This window comes from Camellia sinensis, chromosome 1, assembly GCF_055761805.1.
Source record: "Camellia sinensis isolate YWXY chromosome 1, ASM5576180v1, whole genome shotgun sequence".
In the NCBI taxonomy this organism is placed as follows: domain Eukaryota; kingdom Viridiplantae; phylum Streptophyta; class Magnoliopsida; order Ericales; family Theaceae; genus Camellia; species Camellia sinensis.
Window position 1 is genome coordinate 145,230,341 of NC_138961.1, and position 27,314 is coordinate 145,257,654.

General features: G+C 38.5%; 1 protein-coding gene and 2 pseudogenes across 3 annotated transcripts; 1 reads left to right on the plus strand and 2 right to left on the minus strand.

The window, feature by feature from the left end:
• Positions 1–324: 324 nt before the first annotated feature.
• On the minus strand, positions 325–26,602 carry LOC114270446 (RNA polymerase sigma factor sigA). Of its 2 annotated transcripts, none has more exons than XM_028211941.2 (10): positions 26,385–26,602; positions 22,902–23,603; positions 18,552–18,750; positions 18,341–18,433; positions 2,306–2,434; positions 2,090–2,143; positions 1,896–1,973; positions 1,724–1,786; positions 1,201–1,313; positions 325–682 (listed from the first exon to the last, which is right to left on the minus strand). In XM_028211941.2, exons 2-10 carry the CDS (start codon positions 23,582–23,584, stop codon positions 574–576), a joined length of 1,521 nt encoding a protein of 506 aa, XP_028067742.2. In that variant the 5' UTR covers positions 23,585–23,603; positions 26,385–26,602; the 3' UTR covers positions 325–573. The 2 variants fall into 2 exon arrangements, with proteins under 2 accessions (XP_028067742.2, XP_028067740.2); XM_028211939.2 differs by having other exon boundaries at positions 22,902–23,728; positions 26,385–26,600.
• On the plus strand, positions 5,201–6,012 carry LOC145790824 (protein NAR1 pseudogene; annotated as a pseudogene).
• Positions 6,732–7,566, minus strand: LOC114295747 (chromatin structure-remodeling complex protein BSH pseudogene; annotated as a pseudogene). Its single transcript, XR_014330055.1, has one exon. The product of XR_014330055.1 is annotated as a chromatin structure-remodeling complex protein BSH pseudogene (transcript).
• Positions 26,603–27,314: the final 712 nt, after the last annotated feature.

A 27,314-nucleotide genomic window follows, 5' to 3' on the forward strand; every position in this document is an offset into this window, starting at 1 on the left:
TACTTTTATTTTAGGACAAAAATATAATATATAAAAAATTCGTCAAGTGCAGATTGAGAGATTTGATGTGTGAAAAAATAAGCTTCCCTACAAATTGAAGAAAATAAGACACAACCTATTCACATCTTCACTGCACAAGCTAATTTATCTCATTCCCGTTGGATACCACTACCTGCATATGCATGTATTACCTGCGATTCCACATTAATTAGTCTGAAAATGATTTGCCAATAAATTAAGATAACGTGCTTAATCCACACAACACATGTAATGTAACAAAGGCAACAATTTAAACTTGGTTTTTGAAGTTTGTAGAAAAAGATATAGATAGATTCACAACTGCGAATCTTTGGCAATAATAGAATACATTAGAGAGTGATTGCTGTGACATATGTTAGAAGCTCTCGATCACAAGGTGTGTTTGACACTTCCAACATAAAATAAAGGGATACAATCTGTTACATAACCATGTATGTATACACTTGCTTGACTCCTGATAAGAAAAATAAAATCGAGAATCAACTTCTCTTCCTTGGTATTTACATGCAATTTCTATGTAGTCCGCTACCAAAATCAATGATTCATCAACATGGCCTCCAGTCTCCTCTTCCTTGCAGCATGTTTTAGCTTCTCTAGTGCAACAAGTCCGATTTGCCTAACTCTTTCCCTGGACAATCCTATCCTGGAGGGTTGGACATAATGGCATTCAAAACTACTAAGTTAATTTGGGGCCCAAAAAAAAAAAAAAATGAAAGCAAAAGAAAAGCAAAGAAGGATTTCAATAAACAGGCAGGGAAAAGAACCTAGAAATCACAATGTCACCAATGCAAAGGTTCAAAAGAGTACATGATCGAGTTTATATATGCATTGCACCATGTTAATATTATTGATCATTTCCTTTGGTCGCCTAGTTAGTTGTATCTATAAATGGAAATTTGAATCATGCCAATGTCACCACACGAATGTTTGCGCCAATCGGAGGGCTAAAGATCATCTGAGTGATTTGATTCTAGACCACATGCAAAGATTTAAAAGAAAAAAGGTGCTCCCCTATAATATAGCTTTAGCATCAGCATTCTTTCTTTAATTTCAAAAGCATGCATGACAGAATCAACTCTAGAGCATTTTTAAAAGTAGGTCTATATATCAGCATATTTGGCCATCTGAAAGCTGTCATGGATGGTGTTTAGCAGTACCCACCGTCTACTAATATCCTCCCAAGTAAGGCATTCACTGTCCAGGCCATAGTAAAGACGTATAATATCTCTCTCCCGTTCTCTTAGTGTTGTACTAATAAGCTTATTTACCTCATCCTGCAAAATAAATTGTTTGTGTTAGTTTGGAAAACAACATTATAAGATGTGCTGTATTTACAAAAACTAGCTACAAAGAAAACCTAAAAAAAGCCATTTGGCAAATTTTAGATTCTCAATACATGTAGAAAATAATTGTCTACGTTTTAAAAGAAATAAGCATATATGCATGCATTTGCATGTACATCACTTAGATTCCCGTTCTTCTCACTCTCTGTGAATTTTGATCATATCAATGTGTTGATTTTGAGCAGGATAATACAGAGATATTCATGGATGGGTGCCTTCTATCAGTCATTTGCTCATTGATGATAGGCAGACAACCTACTTTCCTGCTCAGCATGGAATAATATTTCCATTGAACACTTCACATTTTAAAATTTAAAAAATTCTTTTTGTTGCCTTTCTACCTTGAGTGCCCACTCATCTACTCCATGCCATGGATTGTTCTCGAGGTGATTATCTGCAATGTACTGGAAAGATAGAAAGAGGAGTCAAACTTTTATCTCTTAGGTGGTACGTAGTGTCAATAAAAAGTTAGTATTCAAAAATTGAGTTGCTACATAGTACATATGCACTTACACTATGAAGTGTTTCTCCTGGAAGGCCATTTAAAGAGGGGAATGCTTCCCTATCAAGAGAGAAGACCTTACTAATTGCCTACAAAGAGGGATGATTTACATTAAGCAAGGAGAAATCACACAAGGGATGAACCCTGGTATAACTGCAAAAACTACAAGATATTGAGACAGTATAAAGCTCAAAGTACTTGGCACCTCTGTTGCATTCCTGACTTTTGTTTGGGACATGTTCAGGCATGCCGCAATTCTCTGAAATGGGAGTGTGGAGAACAAGTGAATTAAACGAGATGAGTTCACAAAATTAAAGCATGACATAGCTAAATCAGGATTTTTGATTAGCATGTTTTCATATAATTATGTAGCTATGATGATGTGACACACAAGAATCAAGTAACAATCAATTAGGCTTACATCAATTGATGGAGCAATTCCTTCCTCTTCCAGTTTCATCTTTGCATTACGGATTAAACTTAATCTTTCATGCAAATAAGTAGGCAATCTTAAGGTTCGTGCATTTTCAACTAATGCCCTCGAAACACCCTGCATGAAAGAGAAGTAGCAGATCCTTCTTAGTTTACACACCAACAGAAGATCTATTAATGTGACTACAGGAATATACTGTATACCCAATAAAAGAACAAAATTGACAAGATTCTGGGTTAAAAACACCCAATAAACCTTTTCTTTTATTGAAAACTAAGGGGCTTAAAAGTTAAATCATAGGAAGAGATTCATTAAGTAGAAGTTTTTTGAAAGCATGAAGTTTTGTGAATGATGTCAGCATATATACGATATCAAAAGAGCTACTTGATCGCTGTTATGTTAAACAGATTCCAGATATTCTGTTTTAGAATGGCAAAAAAAATGGTTTGGTAAATCAAGACACATACAGATTGTATACATGTCTTTTCAGAAATTTGCAAGTGTTTCCAGCCGTTATACTCTTTATGACCCTGGGCTTTCTTAATTTAACCATTGGAGAGCTTCAAGGACATGAAAATATAATCTAGCATGTTAAAATCCACCTACTCTCCACCTACTTCACCCACTTAAACCTACTCCACAAAACCTACCACTACACCTACTCCACCCACTTCACCTACTCCACCTACTACATACCTACCACATACCTACCACTACACCTACTCCACCCACTTCACCTACTCCACCTACTCCACCTACTACTCCATCTACTACATACCTACCTCCTCTAATCTTCTATATATAGGACCGTTAAAATAACTGATGTATTATTATTGATATTTTGATGTGTTGATTTATTGATTACAATTCCTATACAATCTATATATAGAAGAAAATGTGGTAGTAGGTGTAGTGGAGGTGATAGTGGGTTAGGTGAAGTGGAGTGTGTGGTGAAGTGGAGGTAGGTGAAGTGGAGTGTGTAGTGGAGTAGGTGAAGGTAAAGATGAGAAATTCTAACAGCCCCCCGCAAACTCAAGGAGGAGAGAAACTAACCAACTTGAGTTTGGAGAGAGTAACAAAACAAGAAAATACATAAAAATAAAAAAGGATAGGAGACACTGTATGGTCGTGTCAGACCGTTGGTGAAGACACTGTATGGGGTGTCATAACGTTGTAGAGGACACTGTATGGTGGTGTCAGACCGATGTAGAAGACAGTTTATGGGGTCATGTCGGACCGTTGTAGAAGACAATGTTGTGACAGTTTACGGAGTCTTGCTGGACCCTTATGGAAACTAACCGGAATCAATGTCGGGACAGTTTACAGAGTCTTGTCGGACCCTTGTAGAAACTAACCGGAATCTATGTCGGGACAGTTTACAGAGTCTTGTCGGACCCATAAAGGAGCTAACCGGAATCAATGTCGGGACAGTTTACAGAGTCTTGTCGGACCCTTAAAGGAGCTAACCGGAATCAATGTCGGGACAGTTTACAGAGTCTTGTCGGACCCATAAAAAATCGCATCCTCAAAAGGTGCGCCCAATTTTTCAAAAAGGCGTGCCATCAAAAGGCGTGCCCAAGTCATCAAAAGGTGTGCCGGACATGATGGCGAGGCACGTGGGCGCCTTGGCTTGCGTGCCCGTTTGTCGGCTGGTGGCAAGTGGCGCGCGATACGCGTGGCTGCCTTGGCTATATAACCAAGACGAAGGCAGAGGCTGAGGCAGAGAAAAACTGAGAGAAACCTCTGAAAAATCCTTCGTGTTGCTGAGAAAGAGAGTTCCTTGTGCTGAGAGAGATAGTCTGTAACACTTTGTTGCCCAGAAAAAATGGCCTCGTCCTCGTCTTCCCGTGGACTGCTCACCCTCTTTCCCGACCTCAACGAGTCAACAAGAGAGACAACTGGTGCGGTGGCACTGGAATCTCAACCAAGCGCCCCGGAGTTTACTCCGTTGAACTTTCCGATGCGGTCTGTGGAGCAAAGAATGGCAGTGTTGTCAGATGTGGAGGCCAATCAGTATACTCTGAAGGCATGTGTGGAAAGCATGACGGCGGTCACAAATTTGTCGAACCGGCTGCAGAGTAGGACAAATGAGGTGCAGCATGTAAACTCCCAGCTGGCTTTGCTCCAACGCATGTATAAGGATGCGCGAGCAGAGATAAGCGTGCTAAGGGCAGAAAACAAGGAGCTGAAGCGGAAGGCCACCGTGATGTTCCGATTTGGAGGGCCGCCATATGCTACAGTGGAGGAGCAGGGAGTAGTGATCGTGCCCAGTGGAGTGGGAAACATGGAGACAACACCGGCAAGGACCGCCCAAGACGGAGGCAAGAAGAAAAGACCGGTGGCAGAGTAGAGAAAAATCCCGTCTGTGGATGTGGTTGTTTGGTTTGTTTCTTCTTTTTTTTTTTTTTTTTTTTTTTTTTTGTAAAATTGTGATCGGGGTTGATCCCGGAGATGAATAAAATAAGTGTGTTTTGCAAATTCGAATGGGAGGTGTGGTAAGGCAGAAAAACAACTGGAATGAATGTAGTTTTTTTTTTTTTTTTTTTTTTTTTTGGAAAATAAAAATGTAATGGAAAAGTATTTGAAAATGGCTGGCTCACTTTCAGTGGAAAAGTGTGTAAAATAAAGAAATAAAAGAGGAAAGTGAGTGCTGGTGTGGTTAATGATGAAAGTTGGGATAAAATAAATTATGTTGAGTCGGTTGGCCATGTGGTTGATTGGGAGAGTGGGTGCAAAGTGAGAGAGAGAGAATGGGTGGAGAGGACACTGCCAAAGCAATAGTCTAGTGTGTAGGTCAAGTTGAAGACCAACAACGCCGTGTGTGTCCTCCCTTTGTCAAATTCACTTCTCAAAAAAAAAACCTTAATACACCTCTTGAATCCCATGCAACTGGACCGGCATCACCTGCGACCCGGCCACGGGTTCAGTCAGCTCGGTCGATCTCTCCAACGCTGGCCTCGCCGGTCCATTCCCCAGTCAAGAGCGTCCCTTGCAGTTCATTTTGGTCTTTCTCCACTTCAGGTTTTCAAGAAACTCACAACATTTCTTAAATCATTGGGAGTGAAGGCTGTATATGATACCAGCTGCAGTAGAGACTTATCACTTATCGAATCCAAGGATTTCCTCTGCTTGTCCAGGTTGGATATGCTATGCATGTGACAATAATGCCCTGTTATGACAAGAAACGTGAGGCTGCCAGGGATGACTTCATGTTTGAAGAGGAACCTCAAGGTCTACAGATTACAGAGGTGGATTCAGTTTTGACATCTGGAGAAGTTCTGGATTTGATACAGGCAAAGTCAGTAGATTTCAAGGCCTTGGAAGAGTCTCCTCTAGATAATTTGCTAACAAATGTTAATGAGGAAGGACATCTTTATGGGGTTCATGGAAGCTCTGGAGGATATGCAGAGACAATTTTTCGGTATACTGCTAAAAAAGTATTTGGGAAAGAAATTGAAGGCCCTTTGGACTTGAAGATTATAAAAAATTCAGATTTCCGAGAAGTTTGTCTAGAAGTAGAGGGGAAAATTGTCTTGAAATTTGCACTATGTTATGGGTTTCGGAACCTGCAGAATATAGTGAGGAAAATCAAGATTGGCAAATGTGATACGGTCGTTTCAGTCGGAGAGAACACCGTTCGGGTCGGACAGACCGAGTTTGACTCGCTGGAGAAAAAGTCCATCTTGACTCAGTGAGAGACCCAGATGGGGTAGAGAGAGAAGGAGAAACAACAGAGCTAGCATGGCTGTGATATAGATTTCTGTTACTGGCATTGCCGTAGACATAGAAGAGCGAGAAAGTGCGGGAAACGTGATTCTGAGAGTTCTGCGTCAATTGGTTGAGATCCGGCGGGCGGTCAAGGCAAGGTTGCCGCCCGCCGGAAGGCGAAGAACACCAAGATCTTTAACCTTGCTCTGATACCACGTTAAAATAACTGATGTATTATTATTGATATTTTGATGTGTTGATTTATTGATTACAATTCCTATACAATCTATATATAGAAGAAAATGTGGTAGTAGGTGTAGTGGAGGTGATAGTGGGTTAGGTGAAGTGGAGTGTGTGGTGAAGTGGAGGTAGGTGAAGTGGAGTGTGTAGTGGAGTAGGTGAAGGTAAAGATGAGAAATTCTAACAAGGACTCATTGTAATCATAATTTATATAACATATAACAATTAATAATACAATCAATATCTATACAATTCTCTATTTCTCTTTACATTATATTTCTACATGGTATCAGAGCAAGTTTAGAACTTAGTATTTTCGCTTCACCGGCGGGCGGCAACCTCACCTTAGCCGCCCGCCGGACCTCAACCTATTCCGCTGTCATCTCTATCAATACATATAGCTTCCAGTTCGCCGCCACCAGAGGCGACTTCTCTACATACAAAGATCAACCACTCTCATCTCTTTCTAGCTGGGTCTCTCTTCTCTTGCTTCAAGGGCATCTACTTCCTCATTCGACAGAATATCAACAATGGGTTCATAGACATCCCATTCCCTTCTCTTCCGAATGGCACTAGATTTGTTACCAAATAACTTCATCAAGTCTACTGCAGTTCCACCTGCCTTACTGGCTGGGAATTGTTCAGCCCCTCTGCGACCCTTCTTGTTTATTCTAGTTTCCCTTGTTGAAGCTACACTTTGGATTGCAATCTCATATAGTTGTTCCCTAATTGCAACAGCAATTGCAGGTCCGACTTCAGGGTCTTCAATACCCAAATCTCTGCAGAAGGTTCTTGCAAATTCTTCTGGATCACTCTCAAAGTTGTTCAAGTCCCACAAAAACTGGTCCTTTATTAGCATATGATTCGCTCGAAGATCAAGCTTGATGGGGACAATCTTCTCCCCATTGTATATATCTTGCCCTTCAAAAGATCGAAATTCTGTCAGCTGTGATTGAATGGATTGAGCAATCTGTGTAACAAATGCTGGAGGAAGCTTTAAGTCTTTAACTGTCCTCCTTGCAAATACTACCACCTCTGAATCTGGATCAGAAGGGTTCCAGGTAAACGCATCTCTGAACCTCTGACCATCGATCTCGATGTCCAGACGAATTGGAACTAAATTATCGGCAGTTGGAATCCTGAACTTAACGGGATTCTTCGACGCAGCGGATGCTGCTGTGTGGTGTTTCATTGCTTCTTTTTTTGGCAGTCGCACTGTGAGTTACACCCGCACAGCTTTTGCCTTGCACCCATCACAGCACCCCATGTTTTTGTGAAAAATTGCTCCACTATTTTGTGATTCTCTCTCTGAGATGAAGAGACCAGTTTCTCTCTCTCAAACAACAAAGACCAATCTTTCGGATTTTTGGTGAAACCAACCCATCATTCCACCATCTCCCTCTTTTTTTCTAAATTATATTTTTGTACCACCGCCCACTCCATGATACCCATTTTTTTTATTATTATTATTATTATTCTTATTTAAAAAAAAAAAAAAAAAAACCAAACACCATTGCAAACAATTTACAAATTTGCACAACCAACCATATTTTATTCATCTCCGAGATCAACCCCGATCACACTTACACACACACACCAAAAGAAAAAAAAAAAAAAAAAAAAACAGCAAAGACCACCATCACAACAAACAAAGGATTTTTTTTTTTTCCGTATCTCTTCTCTACTCTGCCGCCGGTCTTTTCTTCTTGCCTCCGTCCTGGGCGGCCCTTACCGGTGTTGCCTCCGTGTTTCCCACTCCACTGGGCATGATCACTTCTCCCTGCTCCTCCACTACAGCATATGGTGGACCTCCAAATCGGAACATCACGCTGGCCTTCCGCTTCAGCTCCTTGTTTTCTGTCTTTAGCACACTTATCTCTGCTCGCGCATCCTTATACATGCGTTGGAGCAGAGCCAGCTGGGAGTTTAACTGTTGCACCTCATTTGTCCTGCTCTGCAGCCGGTGCGACAAGTTTGTGACCGCAGTCATGGTTTCCACACATGACTTCAGAGTATACTGATTGGCCTCAATATCAGTTTGCACCGCCATTTTTTGCTCCACCGACCGCATCGGAAAGTTCAACGGAGCAAAACCAGCGGTGTTTGGTTGAGGTTCACTGGCCACCGCACCAGTTATTTCTCTTGTGGACTCGTTCAGTTCTGGAAAGAGCGTGAGCAAATCACGGGACGAGGAGGCCATGTTCTGGGTAGCTGGACGGGAAGAAGAGGCCATGTTGCTGAGTGTTTCAGAGACGGGTTGGTTACAGAGTATTACAGCGTTTCTCTCTCAGCAAAGGAAGAGTTTTTTCAGAGGATTTTCAGAAGTTTTTGTCTGCCTCAGCCTCAGCATCAACCTTGGTTAAATAGCCAAGGCAGCCACGCGCATCATGCGCCGCTCGGCGCTCGACGCCAACCTGGACACACCTTTTGATGGCACGCCTTTTGATGGCACGCCTTTTTATGGATTGGGTACGCCTTTTGATGGCACGCCTTTTTTGACAGATTGGGCACACCTTTTGAGGGTGCGACTTTTTAAGGGTCCGACAAGACCCTGTAAACTGTCCCGACATTGATTCCGGTTAGCTCCTTCATGGGTCCGACAAGACTCTGTAAACTGTCCCGACATTGATTCCGGTTAGTTTCTACAAGGGTCCAGCAAGACTCCGTAAACTGTCACCACAACTGTCACAACATTGTCTGCTACAACGGTCCGACATGACCCCATAAACTGTCTTCTACATCGGTCTGACACCGCCATCCAGTGTCCTCTACACCGTTATGACACCACCATACAGTGTCCTCTACATGGTTATGACACCCCCATACAGTGTCCTCTACAACGTTATGACACCACCATCCAGTGTCTTCACCAATGGTCTGACACGACCATACAGTGTCTCTTATCCTCTTTTATTTTTATGTATTTTCTTGTTTTGTTACTCTCTCCAAACTCAAGTTGGTTAGTTCCTATCCCCCTTGAATTTGCGGGGGGCTGTTAAAATCCACCTACTCTCCACCTACTTCACCCACTTAAACCTACTCCACAAAACCTACCACTACACCTACTCCATCCACTTCACCTACTCCACCTACTACTCCACCTACTACATACCTACCACTACACCTACTCCACCCACTTCACCTACTCCACCTACTCCACCTACTACTCCATCTACTACATACCTACCTCCTCTAATCTTCTATATATAGGACTCATTGTAATCATAATTTATATAACATATAACAATTAATAATACAATCAATATCTATACAATTCTCTATTTCTCTTTACATTATATTTCTACATAGCATTTTTCCATTGATGAGCTAAGATTGAAGTAGAATGTTTTTGGTGAATGGAAAGAATAGGCAATCTGAACTCTTATTAAGGATCACAAAATCTTTCCATCTTGCAGCAAAACTTACTTAACAAACATGCATGACGGTGATTCTTCAAAGTAACAAAAGAAAAAATATTGTGAGGAAATAAAGAAGAACGAGGGGGAAAAAAAAACTATAAAAAAGCAAGAAAAGCAAAGAAATCCTTGAAACAATTTAGATTCAGAATTGTAAAGTTTCAAATCAGCTTAGTGGTAGTGAGAACAAGACAATGAGAGCAAGAGAGGGAAAGTTGAGTAAGACAAGAAGGAAAAAAAGAGAGAAAGAAGTGATAAAAAGAGAAGATACGCGAGTGGACTAGATAACAGAGAAATGGTAAACAGTAGTTTCCAAGTCTTCAATCAGAAGTGAAGAGAATAAAGCACATGTAGTTCTGTTTTTGATTCCAGGAACCCTTTATAACATGCTTGGTGCATACTCTAAACACACAAAGAAAGCTTACAAACCTAATCATATCCCAACATGATTACCAAATTTGTATAGTTAACATATCATTAAACTTCTAAAAACAACCAAATTTAAGAAGTAATAAAAAAAATGGCTCAAAAAAATTCAAGTAACCTATTAGAAGAGATCAACAATTAAACCTTCTCAAAATAGGATACAAATTCAAATGATGGGCGTGTTTTTGCTGCGGTTGGTGTGTCACCATTCGCACTCACCACATTTTCTCATTCCTACAAGCTTAACGATCTAATTTAACAGAGAAGCTGTGGCCAAATTTATCTTTCTCACAGCCATGTGCTTTCTTTTCTTCCATTATTTTGTTTCTCACTTCCTAACCAGAATTCCGTCAGATTCTGATTGACCAACGAGTAAACCCCACCGATAAAATTGAGTTTTTTTTTTTTTTTTTCTGTAGTCAGAGAAGCCCTCAGTCAAGACAATTTTTGCAAACCATCATTTTTTAAACAAATTGCGTGGGAAAAAGTAAAAAGAAAATTTGGTTTGTTGACTTTTGTGGCTCACATTTAAAGCTCTCTTTTGTTAGCAAAGGGAGGCTATATAGTTTAGGTGACAGGCTACAATAACAAGCCAACCTACAATAGTAGATTATATAGCACATATGGGATAGATGAAAAATGTTCAGTACATGCACCTACCTTAAATCCTGTGTGCATGAGATCTTCGGCCGAAATGGTAGAATTTTGGTACTTCATGTATTTAGAGATAAGGCCCTCAACTCTCTATAATTGCAAGTGAAGTCCCTGGAGCTCAACTATAAGTAGGGGCTTGATTTCTTAGTTTAAACACAACAAAAACAAAGAGAAGTCTTAGAAAAAAGTAGGAAGCGAGTACATAGAGAAATATAGAATGACTTTCTTGTATAGAGAGTTGGATATCCAAGAGCTTGGGTATATTTCAGGGTGTACTGGGTTTAAGGGTGTGAGAGACAATTGAGTCCATTTGTAATTTTTTTTTCCTCAACGGTGAAGTATTCTTGCTGTCTTATCAGTGGATGCAGGCTACAAACCGAACCATAAAAATCGTTTGTCTTTGAGCGTGCTAGTTTTTTTTTTTTAATTTCTCATTGATTATTGCTTTTACTTTGATACCCAAATTGCCACCGTTTCATAACAAATTGGTATTAGAGATGAGTCACGCTGAATTCAAGGGCCTAGAATTTGCTGGTGGTGGTTCTGTATCAGCCAGGGTACTGTTACTGTAGCAGATCTCACAGATTTGGGACCTTGCAAATTGCAATGGCTACAAAATTTGAAGTTGAGAAATTTGATGGAAATATCGACTTCAACTTATGGTGTGTGAAGATGCAAAGCCCTACTGGTTGAACATGGCTGCATAAAGCACTGGAGGGTAGAACGACAGAGTCAATGAAGAATGGCGAGAAAGATGAACTATTGGAGAAAGCATATAGTGCAATGTTGTTATGCTTGAGCGATGGAGTATTACAAAAAGTTGTAGGAAAGGAAACGGCTGCAGGGTTATGAAACAAGTTGGAGAACTTATACATGACTAAGTCTCTAACAAATCACTTGTATCTAAAGAAGTGATAGTTCACCCTACAGATGCAAGAGGTATGTGTTATTTTGAGAAGAAAAAGATTGAGGTATGAGTGATATCCCATCCCCTTTTACATTAACTCATTCGCATAATTACAGGATCACTCTAAGGCATAAATAAAGATACTAAATATACATAAGGATGAAATAGGAAATATTCCTAATACATTCTAACAGTCCCCCTCAAGCTGGTGCGAAGATATCTCTCATGCCCTACTTGTTGAGAATATCACAAAATGATTTATTTCCTAAGCCTTTGGTGAGAACATCCGCCAATTGGTCCTCAGACCTCTCGAATAGAGTACATATAGTCCCACTAGTGAGCTTTTCCTTAATAAAATGCCTATCAATCTCCACATGCTTGGTCCCGTCATGTTGAACCGGATTGTGAGGTATATTGATGGCTGCCTTGTTGTCACAGTATAGCCGCATCAAATCTGTCTGATGAATCCCCAAATCCCTCAAAAATAATCTAATCCATAATAGCTCACACACACCCTGAGCCATAGCTCTAAATTCAGCCTCTGCACTAGACTGCGCAACTACATTCTGTTTCTTGCTTTTTCAAGTGACTAGATTTCCTCCAACAAAAGTACAATAGCCAGAGGTTGACCGTCTATCAGTGACTGATCCAACCCAATCAACATCTGTATATGCCTCCACACTAAGATAACCATGTTTTGAGAAATAGAGACCCTTTCCCGGAGAAGACTTCAAGTACCTCAGAATTCGCATTACTGTTTCTAAATAAATTGCACGTAGAGCATGCATAAACTAATTAAGCATACTCACTGCAATAGCAATGTCAAGACGCGAATGAGATAAGTAAATAAGTTTACCCACTAGCCTTTGATACCTCCCCCTGTTTACAAGCTCGCCTTCTCGATCGTCACTAAGCTTCAGTCCAAGCTCTAGTGGAGTATCACAAGCTTTACTGCCAAGCATTCCAGTTTCTTTTAGCAAATCAAGCACATACTTTCTTTGACATATGAAGATGCTGTCTTTGGACCGAGCAACCTCAATACCTAGAAAGTACTTCAAGCTGCCTAAGTCTTTGATTTCAAACTCATTGGCCAAATATTCCTTTAACGGAGGAACCTCCTCAACATCATTCCCTGTGAGTACAATATCATCAACATAGACAATAAGAACTGTCGTCTTACCATGTAAGGAGTGTTTCACAAACAAAGTATGATCAGCTTGACTCTGTTTGAAACCATATCGCAGCATGGCCTGAGTAAATCTCTCAAACCAAGCCCTAGGAGATTGTTTAAGTCCATAAAGTGACTTGGGTAGTCGGCACACTTTTCCTTGGGTTTTAACATCCTCAAAGCCTGGGGGAATGTCTATGTACACTTCCTCCTCCAAATCACCATGGAGGAAAGCATTCTTCACATCAAATTGATGGAGAGGCTAGTCAAGATTAGAGGCAAGGGAGAGAAGGACTCTGGCAGAATTCATCTTAGCAACAGGTGCATGTCTCCTGGTAGTCTACTCCATAAGTCTGCGTAAAGCTCTTAGCCACCAATCTTGCCTTGTAACGTTCAATTGAACCATCGGTTTTGTGCTTCATAGTGTACACCCACTTACATCCAACAGGTCATTTGCTCTTAGGTAATTCAGCCAATTCCCAAGTGCCATTTTTAGCAAGAGCTCTCACCTCCTCCATCATGGCATGCTTCCACTTAGGAGTAAAAAGAGCATCCTAAAAATTAGAAGGAAGACTCACAGAAGAAACGTTAGACAGGAAAGCTTTATAGAAAGAAGACAGATTAGTATAGGAGACAAAATGAGGAATAGGATGTTGAGTACACGACCTAACTCCCTTCCTATTAGCAATGGGAACATCTAGATCCGAAAGAATAGAGTTACTTAGAGTTTCATCAGTAGAAAAGGATTCTGGACACTCATCCGAAGGAGAAAATAACAGTGGAGAATCCGAATTGGTTTCTTGTACCCAAATAACTTGTTTTCTATCCTTGTCCCGGACACAAACTTTGCCATCTTTCACTGTTGTTTCAAATTGAGTCTCAATAGCTGAGTCACCCTTAATATCCTGCGCAATCACTACCGGAATCGCTTCATACCAAGGCTCCTCCAAAAGGGATGACTGGGGCAACGGTGAGGACAAGAAGTAGGATTGAGACTCAAAGAAAGACACATTCATAGACAAACCATTTCCGAGAGGGGGGATGATAACACTTGTAGCCCTTTTGAGTGGCAAAGTAACCCAGGAAGACACACGAAAGAGACTTAGGATCCAACTTACCACGGGTAGGAGAATGGTTATGAACAAAGCACACACACCCAAAGGTTTTGAAAGGAATGGAGAAACTAGAATAGTGGGACCCTAACGAAACCTGAAGAGGAGTGTGTTTGTGAAGAACTTGGGTAGGCAAACGATTGATGAGGACGGTTGCAGTGAGAACAGCTTCCCCCTAATATGATCGAGGAACACCCATTGCAAAGGTCAGACAACGCGCAATATCAGAAGACGGTGATTTTTTCGTTCTGCAACACCATTCTGTTAAGGGGTATTGGTACAAGAAGTTTGGTGAATAATACTATGAGTGGCAAAATAGCTGGCAAGGCCAGAGCCAATGTGTTCCCCCCCCCCCCATTATCAGAACGTAGAATGTGGACAACTGCCCCAAATTGAGTGCAAATCATTTTATGAAAATTTTGAAACATAAAAAAAATCTCACTGTTATCCTTCATAAGATATACCCAGGTGGTCTGAGAACAATCATCAATAAAGGTAACAAACCATCTTTGACCCTTTAAAGACACAAAACGAGAGGGACCCCATACATCAGAATAAATCAAAGAAAAAGGAACTAAACTTTTATTAATAAAAGGAGCAAAAAAAACTCTGTGTTGTTTGCCAAGTTAACACGACTCATAGTGAAACTCAGAAACATTATTTTTCAAAAAAATTGAAGGAAAAAGATGCTTAAGTAACAAAAAAGATGAATGCCCAAGATGACGGTGCCATAGACATAGGTCTTCCTTGGTAAATGGTAAATAAATGGAGGAATGAGCCAGTTTGTCTGCTTAATCTAGAATATAGAGACCATTCTCATTTCTACCACTGCCAATCGTCTTCCTCGTGATAAGGTCCTGAAACAGACAATGATCAGGAAAAAAGGTCACACTACAATTTAAGTTCCGAGTAATATGACTCAAGGATAAAAGATTAACACTAAAATCGGGAACACGTAGTACAGAAGACAAAGGAAGGGAAACAGTGGCATGAATTAAACCTTTTCTAGACACATAAGAAATGGTACCATCAGCAATGCGAACTTTATCCTATCCTGAAGAAGGGGTATATACTGAGAACAAATCAGAGGACCCAGACATATGGTCTGAAGCACCAGAATCGATAATCCAAGGCAATGTTTGATGAGATAGGAAGGCTCTTGTAGAAGAAGCTAAGTTACCTGAAGAACTAGATGCCCGATAGTCTAGCAAGTGGCGAAGAGCAACCTCCAACTCAAAAGTAGAAAAACCAGAGATATCAGCAGAAGAAACAACCGGAGCTGGAGACTGTGGCTCAACTGTATCAGAATGATGGGCTCGGGCATTGGGCCCGCGGCCTCTAGACTGATCAGAGCGACCCCCACGAGAACCAGAACGATCGCCACGACCCCCAAATGGAGGCCCTTGCAACTTCTAACAAATCTCACGGGTGTGGCGAGGGCAACGACAATAGTCGCAAAAGAAGGTATCCTTCTCAGGAGTACGGGAACCACGATTCCCATCTCTAGAGGGTGTAGAAACCAGGGCATAGCAGTCAGAAGAGGTAGCTGGAAGCATAGCAGAACAACAACTCTCCTCATTCGGCACAGGCAAACACTTCTTAGAGAGAAGGAAGCACATCCATACCAAGCACACGACTCCGAACAAGATCAAACTCCACATTCAGACCTTCCAAAAACTTGAAGACCCGCACTTGTTCAACAAATTTCCGGTAATCAGCAGAATCAGTGGGACAGACAGGCTTGTAGTCCTGAAGATGATCAAGTCGCTTCCACCCATTGCTAAGAAAAGTAAAATATTGGAGGATAGTCATCTCCTCCTAGACAAACCGGTCAATGGAGCGGCGTAACTCAAAAGTCTGTGAAAAATTGTCTTTCCGAGAATACGTAGTGGCCTCAGCCTCCCAAATATCCTGTTCTGTGTCCATAAACAAGTATCCTTCACCAATCTCCGAAACCATGGAATGTATTAGCTAGTCTATGATAAGAGAATTGGTAATCTCCCACTGATCATAACTCGGATTGGTGGTACTGGGGGGCTGAACATGGCCATCAACATATCCCATCTTTCCTTTGCTCTTCAGAAAAATAGTCAAACTCTACGACCAAGCTAAATAATTCTAACCATTAAAGAGAGAGGTGGTGATTTTCTGGCCAGAGTGGAGAGAATCAGGCATAGTAGGAGGCAAAACAGGACTCGCGCCAGGAGTAGTAGGCTGCGAAGTAGTAGACTCACTAGTCAATTCTACCATGAATACTCTACGAAGGAACCCTCACAAACAAACACTGGTCTAATCACAAACCTGGAAGAGGGGAGAACACAGCAATCAAAACCAAAAAAGAATTTAAGAGTGCATTTTTTATTTTTGTTTTTAAGCAGAAAAATAGATATAGGGAAAGAAAAAAAAAATTACATGATCAGAGAGAGAGAGCATAAAGTGTTCACATCAACCGAGACTTGAGAGAGAGAGAGAGAGAGAAACAAGCAACTGACGACTCTTTAGCATCTATCGGCAGTCGGAGAAGGAAAGAAAGACACCCACGACTGGCCTCCAACCTATCGACAGACCTGGGCTGAGAAACGAAGGCCCCGACGAGCCCTAGGGTGTTGTCGAAGCCCTAGGATGCTTCGGCTAGGATGCCCGACAGCCTATCTGACGATGACAGGTGGAGTCGGAACCATAGAGGCTGCTACTGGTGCTGTGGTGGTGAGGCTGGGATGCGTAGGAGGCTGCAGCTGATGAGATGATCCTATTTGTCTAGGGTTTCAGAGTAGCTCTGATACCATGTTATTTTGAGAAGAAAAAGATTGAGGTATGAGTGATATCTCATCCCCTTTTATATTAACTCATTCGCATAATTACAGGAGCACTCTAAGGCATAAATAAAGATACCAATTATACAAAAGGATGAAATAAGAAATATTCCTAATACATAACATTATGTCTATACCAAACCACCTTGATGCATTTAATAAAGCGATTATGGATTTGAGAAATATTGATCTAAACGTTGGTGATGAAGATCAAGCCATTATTTTGATGTGTTCCTTACCGCCTTCGTATGAGAACTTTGTTGATATAATGATGTTCGACAAAGAATCTATATCTATGGAACACGTTGAGATAGCCTTAAACTCTATGGAGTTGAAGAAAAAAGTCATGTCTAATGTTGAATTACCAATTTTCCCAAAAGCCTAAGCTATTAGGAAATGGGCCCAACAATGTATGTCAAGCTATCTAACACCCTCTCTCATGTGCAACCTCGTCTTGCATGTGGAGAGACAAACATAAGGAGAAGCAAACAATCAAACAGAAAAGAAGAAATCAAACGGGGAAAGAATAAGAAATGCAAAAGGGAGAGACTTGAATCCAAGACCTCTCTCGACCTAAGCTCTCATACCATGTTAAGTTACCAATTTTTCCAAAAGCCTAACGCTGCGTTTGGTTGGTAGATTTGGGAAGGGATTCGGAAAAAGGAAAAAAGTAGATGAAATGTGAATAAAATGTACTTATATTTCACCTAGTTTCACACACCTTTTCTCTTTCCCTTTCCAAATCCCTTCTTAAATCCCCCAACCAAACATATGCTAATGGAAATGGGCCCAACAATGTATGTCAAGCTATCTAAAATCTAACGACAGCGATGGCTCAGGAGAAGGCCTGGTTGCAGGAGGAAGATCAAAGAAGAAAAGGTTTGGGCAGTAGAGGTCACTCAATTCTAAAATAAAAATTGGAAAGAGAGGATGATTATATATATATATATAAAGAGAGAGAGAGAGAGAGAGAGAGAGAGAGTTATCTTGACCACACTAGAGCTTCTACAATCTAAATCTTGACTGATTTTGCATCCATGAAAGGAAGAGAGACAAGCAAAATATTGGAGGACATGTGGCTGAAGACAAGTGGCACTCATGCATCTCCATTAAGTTGGATTGTCAAGTTTGTAGCAATAAAAAATGTGGAGAGTGCAAATGGTAAAAACACATGAGCCACACATCGATTATAACATTGAAACCGCAACAAAACTGTGCCCCCATGACTGAAGCTACCATAATAAACCTAAGTGCCATGTCATTGAATCGTGGGTCACACATCAAATAACTTTCACGGTGCATGAACTTTGGTCAGGTCTGCTTCATGATCACAATTGAAATGATTATTGCATGTTCAGAGTTCGATGTTTATGCTCTTAGTTCTTTTGGATGTCAAAGACCAATTTGTCATATGTTCTATAATAACTTACAACTTTGCCTTATATAAGAAGATAACCATCTCATGCAATGACAATCTTAAAAGAATGTAAAAGTTAGTAGTGATGATGGCAGCTATCACTTCACCATGTCCTAAATTGTTTACATTTCAGAAGAAAAAAAAAGATAGTGTCAAACTCACCTGGCGTATCCACCAGTACACATAAGTTGAAATTTTGAACCCCTTGGAAGAATCAAATTTCTCAATCCCCCGGAGTAGTCCAATCAGGCCACCCTGCATGAGACAAAGGAAATTACTCACAAGATAGGAATTTACAGCTCCATATCAAGTAGATTAGAACAAGTTATATACATTAGCATCTCAAACTTGAAGCTAACAAAAAGACAATCACCTGAATAAGGTCAGCCATTTCTACACCCATGTTGTTGTATCTTTGTGCAATAGACATGACCAGACGAACATTGTTCATTGCCAAATTTTCTCTTGCCAAAGAAAACTCTATCAATTTCAATTGTAACTCAGCACGAGAAATCCTCAAGGAAGTAGCAAGTTGCTCCTCCGAAGGCTCGCATCCTAATCTTTCCTTCAGTCTGCAATTCCCAAGCAGAAATCATGCAAACAAGAACAAAAAGTTATTACATGTATATAATCTGGCATAGATCAAGATGTATAGATATATGGTTTGACATTCACACTTGAAAAGTGTGGACGACTAACAAAAATGAATGAAAAGGATGAGAAATAAGTGGTCCCAACCCAAGCCTTCCACCTATTGCAAATATCCTTTCTTGGAAGTTTGAATAGCCAAGAAAAATAAATCCTAGCCATCCAAGAAGAAAAATCACTCAACATCTTTTTCATCTATCCATTTCTCTGTTGGCATGGTGATATAGGACAACTTTAGGAAACCTGGCCTTAGGTTGCCTACAATTAGAGTTGTGGTGGGTTTTGGTTGTGGAAATCTTCTAGAGTTAAGGTTATAAGAGAGAAGAAATTTTCTAGGGTTTGGAGATGAAAAGGTGTGAGATTTGGTTTGATTTTCAAAAGTAGCAGCTTGCTGGATTTTCAGACCAGACACTATATAAGGGTCTTAAACAATGAGTAAGTTAGGGGTTTAATGGTTAAATTGAACACCACATGTAGAACAAGGGGTTAAGGTTGATTTGGGCGTGATATAGGAGAAGAAAAAGAGAGGGAAAGAGGTGTTTTACCCTCGCAAGGGTTAGGTAAATTCACATAAACACAATCTCAAATTTTCATATCTCAAATCTCAATTGAAAAGAAAGATTACATGCATGATGCATGTTTATAAGCTACTGGATTTTTTCTAGTCTTATAGGGACTATGGTTCCATAACTAGAAGTTAAGAAACTTTGACGAACTAGAATATTCTAGACCTATTAAAGACTCAATAACATGCTCTGACCCATAAAAAGAGCCATAGGCATCAGTGAGTGATGTTTTGGAATTTTTTGTCTTTATTTATGTTTATTTTTAATTTAATATGCTGTTGGATTAATTTAATATCATTATGTAAAAGGTTTTAGTAGTTAAGGATATTTTGGTAGTTTTGTTATTTGGTGGACATGGCCTGTAAGGGTCGCCCATGGGTCTTTTTATGAGTCAAAGCATGTTATTGGCAATGTTTTAAAAACCGGACCGGTGAGCGAACCAGAAAAGGGATCAGGTGGATGGGTCACTAGTTCAACTGTTGGATCGAACCAAATTAAACCGAGATGTCATAATTATGATTACTTAATAAATATATTAAAAATTATAGTTAAATAAATATAAATATTAAAAGTAAATTATATATTTATATTAATATGTTTGCCAAATATATAAGTTTAAACATTTATTTTTATATTGATATTGTTTGTAAAAATGTTAATTATAGTAATATATGGAAGAAAATGAATGGAATACAATAAATAAAATATTTCTACTATTATTTAACAAGGAGATTGTTGATTGAGCGGAAAGAAGCAACAACCTCATACTTGAGGTCTTGAGTTCGAACCTTGTAAGTTTTTTTTTTTTTTTTTTCAGCGCCTGACCATGCTTGTAGAAGACTTGTCAAGCCCGGCCGGTTCCCTTGAACTGGCACCGGTTCTTCCGGTTGACCAGTTCAACCATGGGTTTTGCTAGTTTAATGGAAAAAGGTCGGTTTCGAACTGGAAAGGGTTTATGGGTGTATCCGGGCTGGAACCTAGACTGGTCAACCGGTCGAACCGCCGAACCGGTTTTAAAAGCATTGGTTATTGGGTCTTTTATAAAGTCCTTATCAGGTCTAAAGTATTTTAGTTGATCAAAGTTTCTAACCACCAGAAATTCCCTCGGCCCCTACTGTACTCCAACGTGGTAGTTTCCACCGTTTGTCCTTTTAGTTATGGAATCATTGTCAAAGTCCTTATAGGAATAAGAAAAGTCTAACAACTTATGAATATGCATGAAATCTTTATTTTCAATAGAGATTTGAATTATGAGAATTTGGGATTGAGTTTGCATGAATTTACCTAACCCTTAAAAGGGTGAAGAACCTCTTTCTCTCTCATCTTTTCCTTGTCTTTCTTCTTTTCTTTCTCTTTCTTTGCGCGAACAACCCAAGACTATTCTCGGATTACTATTCACAATCTTCAAAAAGTGCACTTTTTAGCCCCAAACCCTATCCATCACGCCCAAATCAACCCTAATCTCTCTGCTACCTATTGGCCTTCAATTTAGCCATTAAAACCATAAACTCACTGTTTAGGCCCTTAAATAACCTCTATTCTGAAAATCCAGCAAGCTGTCATTTTCAAAAATCAAACCAAATCTCACATCTTTTCATCTCTAAACCCTAGAAACTTTCTTCTCTCTTATAATCCTAACCCTAGAAGCTTTCCATAACCAAAACCCACTACAATTCTAATTGCAGGCATCCTTAGATTAGGTTTCCTTAAGTTCCCTTACATTGGTATATCAGAGCCACCCACCACATCGAGTATTGAATCAGACCCAACTTATACGAGTATGGAATTAGATGGGCTGTGACTTTGCGATTCGAGCAGCAGAGGCAGTGACCTTTAGGATGGATTAAGATACCTATTAAGGTGTCGAATACTGATAAGGGTGGGCATAGTGTCGTGTTGGTCATATTTGTGTCATGTCATTTTAGGTTCGTGTTAGAATTAACTCAACACTAATCCAACCAATTTATTTTTTGGTGTTATTGTGTCATGTCATTTACTTACAATTTGTGTTCGGTTCATGCTGTGTTAACGTGTCATGTTGAAAATTTTCACCCTCAATGAAAAACACCAGTGTATGGAAAAATTAATTTTATCCCCATAAATTAAATTTAATGAAACTAATCGCTACTGAATGAAATTATTCACAAAGATGTTTGACTTCAACTCAATGTCATTTTCCCATTTACAAAAACTATATATTATTATATTTTTTTTACTAAATTGACTCTAAAATATATTAAAAAAAGTACACATTCATAAATGAAAAATAAGAAAAACTATATTAGCCTTAAAATCCTATTTTACGTGCTTTTTTTACTCAATTGGATGGAGTTACATAAGGATTCAAAAATGCCATGATACCTCTTAGTAGAAATATCATTAAAATGTGTAAGTAATTCTTCATTAAATGGATCATCCATGTCAACTTCACGTTATGCAAGTTCGACACTAACTTGACACTTAATATTCATGTTGCCAGGTTGTGTCATATTCATGTTCGTGTCAAAAATGGTCAACCTTAACCAACATACTTCGTGTACGGTTCATGTTGAAGATTCCCACCCTTAAATACTAATAGGTGAATGTAGCTGCCAAAAGGAAAATGGCAATAGCTGGGTCATTATTGATAGAGGGGGCTGCCGTGGATATCAGCGGTGGAGCGTAGTGGTATGTTATGATACCACATCAGTTAACAGTGAGCTTGGGCATGTGAACATAAAACTCTTGGGAACCCTCCCCTTGCAAGTCGATTTTCAAGGGTGAGTTCTACCCTTCTACCCAAGTGGTTTGTATCACACAGGCATGGTAAATTTCTTTGGCCCCATTTGATGCAATGGTGCATTCAGCTTGAAAGAGCTTTTGCAGTTCTTAAAGTGCTTCATGGTGATTTGGTTGTATCTTTGAAGCACTTGAGTTTTATAGGTACATCACCAAAAAGCATTGTACGGTAAAGTAGTAATTGAGGTGCTTTGGCAAAAAAACAAGAAGTGAAAGGTCAAGATGCAGTGATAAAATAATACTAAACTAGTTTATATCGAGCTTTTCTCTGCTAAGACTCTTAATTGAAAACATATCATCAAAAAGCACGCACCACCAAACAGGGCCTTAACCAGAAAACTTCTCCATGCATTTAGAAGAACAACTATGGACATGTAAATGATAAGATAAGAAGGGAATTATTTATATCTAAAATCAAATAGCTTGTAAATCTTATACTACAAGGAAAGCAAGACAAAAAGCAGTTATTAAATGCCACAAGGCTTAAACAGTGACCATGAGGACCATAATACATGAAAAATGTGTTACTTTCGCAAATGATGAATGAATAAGTAAACAAGACAGAAACAAGATTTCTGATGTTCCACTTATCTTTAATGAACAAACATCTCACCGTGGAAAACAGTGTCATTCATGGTGAGGGTAGTAACAAAACAAGTAACTGAATCAAAGCGGTTCATTCACTCAAAAATAAATAAATAAATAAATAACAAAGAAAAACGATGAATTACCTCGATTTCTGCTCCTCTAAGTAAAGGCCAGTTTTTATTATTTTAGATAATTGCACTACTTCTGAATGGGTGAGCAATTCCTCGCTTGCTACTCCCTTCACATATCCTTTCAAACGGTTCTGAAGCAGCTCTGGCCTGATAATGCATTTCAGCTGCTTACTTGTACTAAGTTGAATCATGGAACTGTTTTGCCTCAGAACTTTCCTCCTAGCATCTATTCTCCGCCTGCGAGCGGATGTCCCTGAACCAGTGACCTGCATCTTCTTGTGGGTATTTTCTCTTTTTCCATCGGTTATTACTGTCTCAGTTGAAAGATTCCATTGCTTTTCCAGCATTGACTTCTGTAACAAGAGAAGAGCCTCCACTGAAAATTCCGAATGAGATCTGTCCTCCTCCAAGTGGTTCAATCTTTGAAGCCACACCTCAGCAGTTGAAGGTTCAGAAGCAGTATTCACATGTTCTTTTTGAGCTTTTAAGGACCGTGTGTGTTGGTTGGACAAAAAACTAGTGCTATTATTGGAGGACTTATTTGCTGTGATAACATTCTTTGTTGAAGCAGCCTGATGGTATGTTGATCCATAATCGTAACCACATGACAGCTTTTCTGTGATATCAGAATAATAGGAGGAACTCAATAGCCTCTTTCCTGCACTGAGTCCAATAACAGCAGCAGAGACCATCATATGTCTTCTTCTTGGTTAGCTGCAAGCAATACCATCACATGTATCTAGCAAATTTGCTGAATCACAACCATCTCACAATACTTCAATTGCAAGGGAGACAGCAGGCCACAAGGAAATGGATGTGTAGATCACTTTCTTAGGTTTCTAAAAAGGACCAAAAATTAAAGAAATGAATATACAAGTTGATTTTTATGGATTAGGTTTTTTCAAGAAAGAAACTTGCCGACAAGTTTGTTTTAAAGTGGTATGCAGACAACATCCAATTTGGTTTTACAAAGTAGCAACACTAATTTTAAGCAAATTCCAGGAAAGGTGAGCTTCAAGTTGGTAAATAATAACAAAATTTAAAGCAGACAAAACAGCCTTCAAGAATATCAGCACCAGAGTATGGGACAAATTTGAAAGATATTAATATCAGCAATCAAGTGGGAGAAGAGCAGGGGAAATTAAATGGTAGATGAGAGGCAAATATTTTATTTTCTTTGTTTGTTTATTTATCAATAAGTAAGAAGTAAAAGATTTAACATGAATATAAACACAGAAAGAAAAGACAAAAACCGATGGAAAGAATAACCACAATGACATTTTGCTTTGCATACTATGACCTTAAGTTATGATGTGAAGCTTCAAACTTTTAAACCTGCTGCTTAAAATCATTAATGCGTCCCGGTTACAATTGAATTTGGCAAATAAATGTGCTGAAGATTTGGATAAAGCTGCGTGAATCATTACTATTGCGATATTAAACAGGAATATGATGAGTGCACAACACGAGTTGAGTAAAGTTTTTATGACCGGCCTGTTTTCATTCTAAATGCTCTACATGTTTATCAATCCTGGCCTACATCGACTGGCATGATCCAAAACCTACAGTTCAAGCAAGAAATGTACAAACAAGCCTGCGTTTAGTTCTGGTGCATTCTCTTTCCCACACCAACATGTTCCATCTGTTTTGGGTTGTGTATGTATGTTGCAACAAACATAGTAAATCAACATTTGTATTGCAAATCAAAATTCTAATTTTGTGAATCATGAATAGAATTAGGAATCGTAAGAATCAGTACAAACTATAAAAAATAATGTTAAACAATCATACATATGAAAGATTATAAAATAACTTGATTTTGGCACATGTTATACAATAATTCTTATACAAGGACATAATTACGTCGTTTAGTAGAAAAAGTAAAGTAAATCACTTTAATATTGAAAAGCTTTTGAATTTGAATAAGGAAGACGCCTATATTACCACAGTGGAAAAACAAATCTAATGATTGTTTCTCCATAGGGATTTTCTTTTCCTCTGCATCAAATGACTGCTAATTTCAGTAATGACGTGAAACTAAAATGAAGGTGTTAAGATTTTGTGTATTGGCAATTTCCATGGACAAAACATGTGTTACATGTATAGGTCTGAATGGCCAAGTGTTCAAGAATGAATATCTTTAAAGACAATGCAAAGAGTGTTTGAAATTTAATCTCATGTGTAGCGCTGCATGAGCATACTACATTAGTATAGGATACAAGCATTTTATGTCACAATTTGACCTAGGATGACCCATACTTAGTCCTATGCACTTTGTAGTTGAAAACAATTCGAAATAGAGCTATTTGGGCAAGACCAGCGCATGCCCGGCTCAAGCCTGTACAAGCAAGGTGCCGCTAGAGTCAGTTGAATTTTGTAATAAGGGAATAAGGTTGAATATGGAGAGAAAATAGAAAAGAGAAAAGAAATAACCCAAAGGTTTAACGTGGTTCAGCTAATATTGGCCTACATCCACATACACAAAGCCCTATAACTTCATACTCTTGTTTACATGACACACCATATATATAGAGTGGGAGATATAATCAAATCCCTTCAATTAAGGAATTGAAATATGTCAAAGATAAAAAAAAAAAATCATGATAAATACAAATCATGCGATCTCCATATATTGTAATATTTTTCATATCCTTTGATATCTTTGACAATATAATCTTATCTCCATCAGAATCAAGGACTCTAAAGCCCACTTGAACGGAGCCTTCTTTTAATTTTCATAGAAAAAATCCAAAATCTTGCGCCCTAAGCCCTCCGATATGTACTCAAACGGACAAGTGGATTTCTAAATCACTACACGACATTAGTTGTTAAAAAAAAAAAAAAAAAAAGAGAAGTATTTGTTTTTGTCTAACACAAACAGAGGTACACAAGAAACAATCCTAGCAAACCTAGTTGTTTTTCAGTTTATTTAGAGAAGAAGACTTCTTTTTCTTATGCATACAAATTGATTTGTGAAAAACTTCTGATTGCATTTTTTTTTTTTAATATTATAAAAACCACATGCACTATAGCTATTTGATTACTCTTCGTGCAGTGGTTATTCCTGTCAATTCACCCATTGCAATCAAAGTTTAGTCTATTAACCCATCTAGCCATCAATGTGTCCGCCTTTTCAAAAGGTATCAAATGGATTGCTCCCCAGAAAATATATTTGTTGGACTTTGTTGGTCTTAGGAGAGATGGTGGAACTTTGAAGCTTATAAAATTATTAAGATTATTTTTAAAATTAATGAAGATGCCAATTCCAACAAATTACCAGAATCGAGTGTGTGTGTGTGATTATAATTGGCATGCCATTACTTGAATACAATTCGATGACAAGTTCGAGAGCAACTTCGTCTTAAATTATGCTAAATTACCAATAATAACCCAGAAAGAAATCAATTATAGACCGACCAATTAAATATAAATTTGGAAAAATAGCACATATATATCTATGGAAGAGAAGGGTGTTTGCATGAGCCAATGGCGTACCTCAATGAATGGAAGGACGAAATCACACGAACTTTTAGATGTGCTGCTGTACTTGCAGATATATAAATAGAGAGAGAGAGAGAGAGAGAGAGAGGGGTTGGGTTGAAAGATTGGAGATAATAACGAAGTGATGGTCGGAAGAGGAAGGACTGATTGGCAAAAATGATTTGTATGAATTTGCTTTGAATATTTTGGCCAAGTTTACATACACAAGTTATATTCGTTATTGTCTCGATAAACTTTATAAGTCAATTTTTAATTTTTTTTACTTTTTAAAATATCTTTTATTTTTTAATATATACTTTTTTTAAAATATTAAAAAATTAACTTCTAACCTACTTTTTAAATTGAGAGCTCTAACCCAATAGCTCTAATGAGCCAGCATGGAAGAAGAAAAAAAAAAAAAACACAAGACACATCTATCACATCAGCAATGATGGATCCCACTGCCAACATACTAGTGATAACAGCTCTAAACCATTTTTGTTTTTAAAATAACTAACATTGGGTTGACTATCTTGGTAGTTATTTTTAATTTTAAGTTAAAATAGTGAGTAAATTATTAAATTTTAATTTTTAAAAATTAGTTATTAAGTTAGTTATTTTAGTTTTGATGAATTTGACTTAACAAATGTAGCTTTGTTTGGTTTAGAAAATTGAATTTTTTGTTTTTAGTCAAAAATTTTAAAATTTTAAGATTTTTTTATTTTTTAAATGCATCTAATCTAGATATAATATTTATGAAAAGAATCTGTAAGAAATTCATCAAATATAAAAAAATATAAAAAATCATTACATTTTTCTATTCTTGTGTATTTATTAAATTTTTAAAATATTTTTTCATAAATATTTTACTTTCTAAGTACATCTAAGTTATGTGTATCTAGAAAGTATAAAATTTACTTAAAATATTACAAGAAATCACTAAAA